The 343-nt window shown below is 72.6% G+C and overlaps 1 protein-coding gene across 1 annotated transcript in view; it reads right to left on the bottom strand.

Annotated features, from left to right (window-relative positions):
• The window catches only part of APBB1 (amyloid beta precursor protein binding family B member 1), a 5,604-nt gene extending 5,267 nt beyond the window's left edge, over positions 1 to 337 (bottom strand). Inside the window, exon 1 of the mRNA XM_025193723.1 lies at positions 1 to 337. This exon is cut by the window's left edge and continues 29 nt beyond it. Coding sequence (XP_025049508.1) covers positions 1 to 326 — 326 coding nt within the window. The 5' untranslated portion in view covers positions 327 to 337.
• Positions 338 to 343: the final 6 nt, after the last annotated feature.

Genomic DNA, 343 nt, shown 5'->3' with positions numbered 1-343 from the left:
GTGCCCGTGGGGATGTGCCAGTAGTAGGTGCCCGATGTGTCCTGCACCCGCATCCATCCGGCCGGCAGGTCCGAGTCCGTCTCGAAGGAGTTCCGGGTCCAGAACGAGTCTGCGGGGGCACGGCACGGCTCAGCCACGCCAGTGCCCTGCGCCCCCGCGAACACGCCTGAGCTCCACGCCCCCCCGGGCAGGGCAAGGCAGGGCCCCAGTGACATTGGGACACGCGAGGGCTGCCCGGCCCCGGGGCTCTCCCTGTCCAGCGCCGCAGCCCCACCTGGGCACGGGTCCAGCAGAACCACGGCCAGCAAGCAGTCGCCGCCGGACATCGCACCAGCGCCCAGGC

This window comes from Alligator sinensis, unplaced genomic scaffold (assembly GCF_000455745.1).
Source record: "Alligator sinensis unplaced genomic scaffold, ASM45574v1 scaffold948_1, whole genome shotgun sequence".
NCBI lineage: Eukaryota > Metazoa > Chordata > Crocodylia > Alligatoridae > Alligator > Alligator sinensis.
The sequence above is the reverse complement of the archived record's forward strand: the minus strand, read 5'-3'. Positions and strand labels throughout refer to the sequence as shown.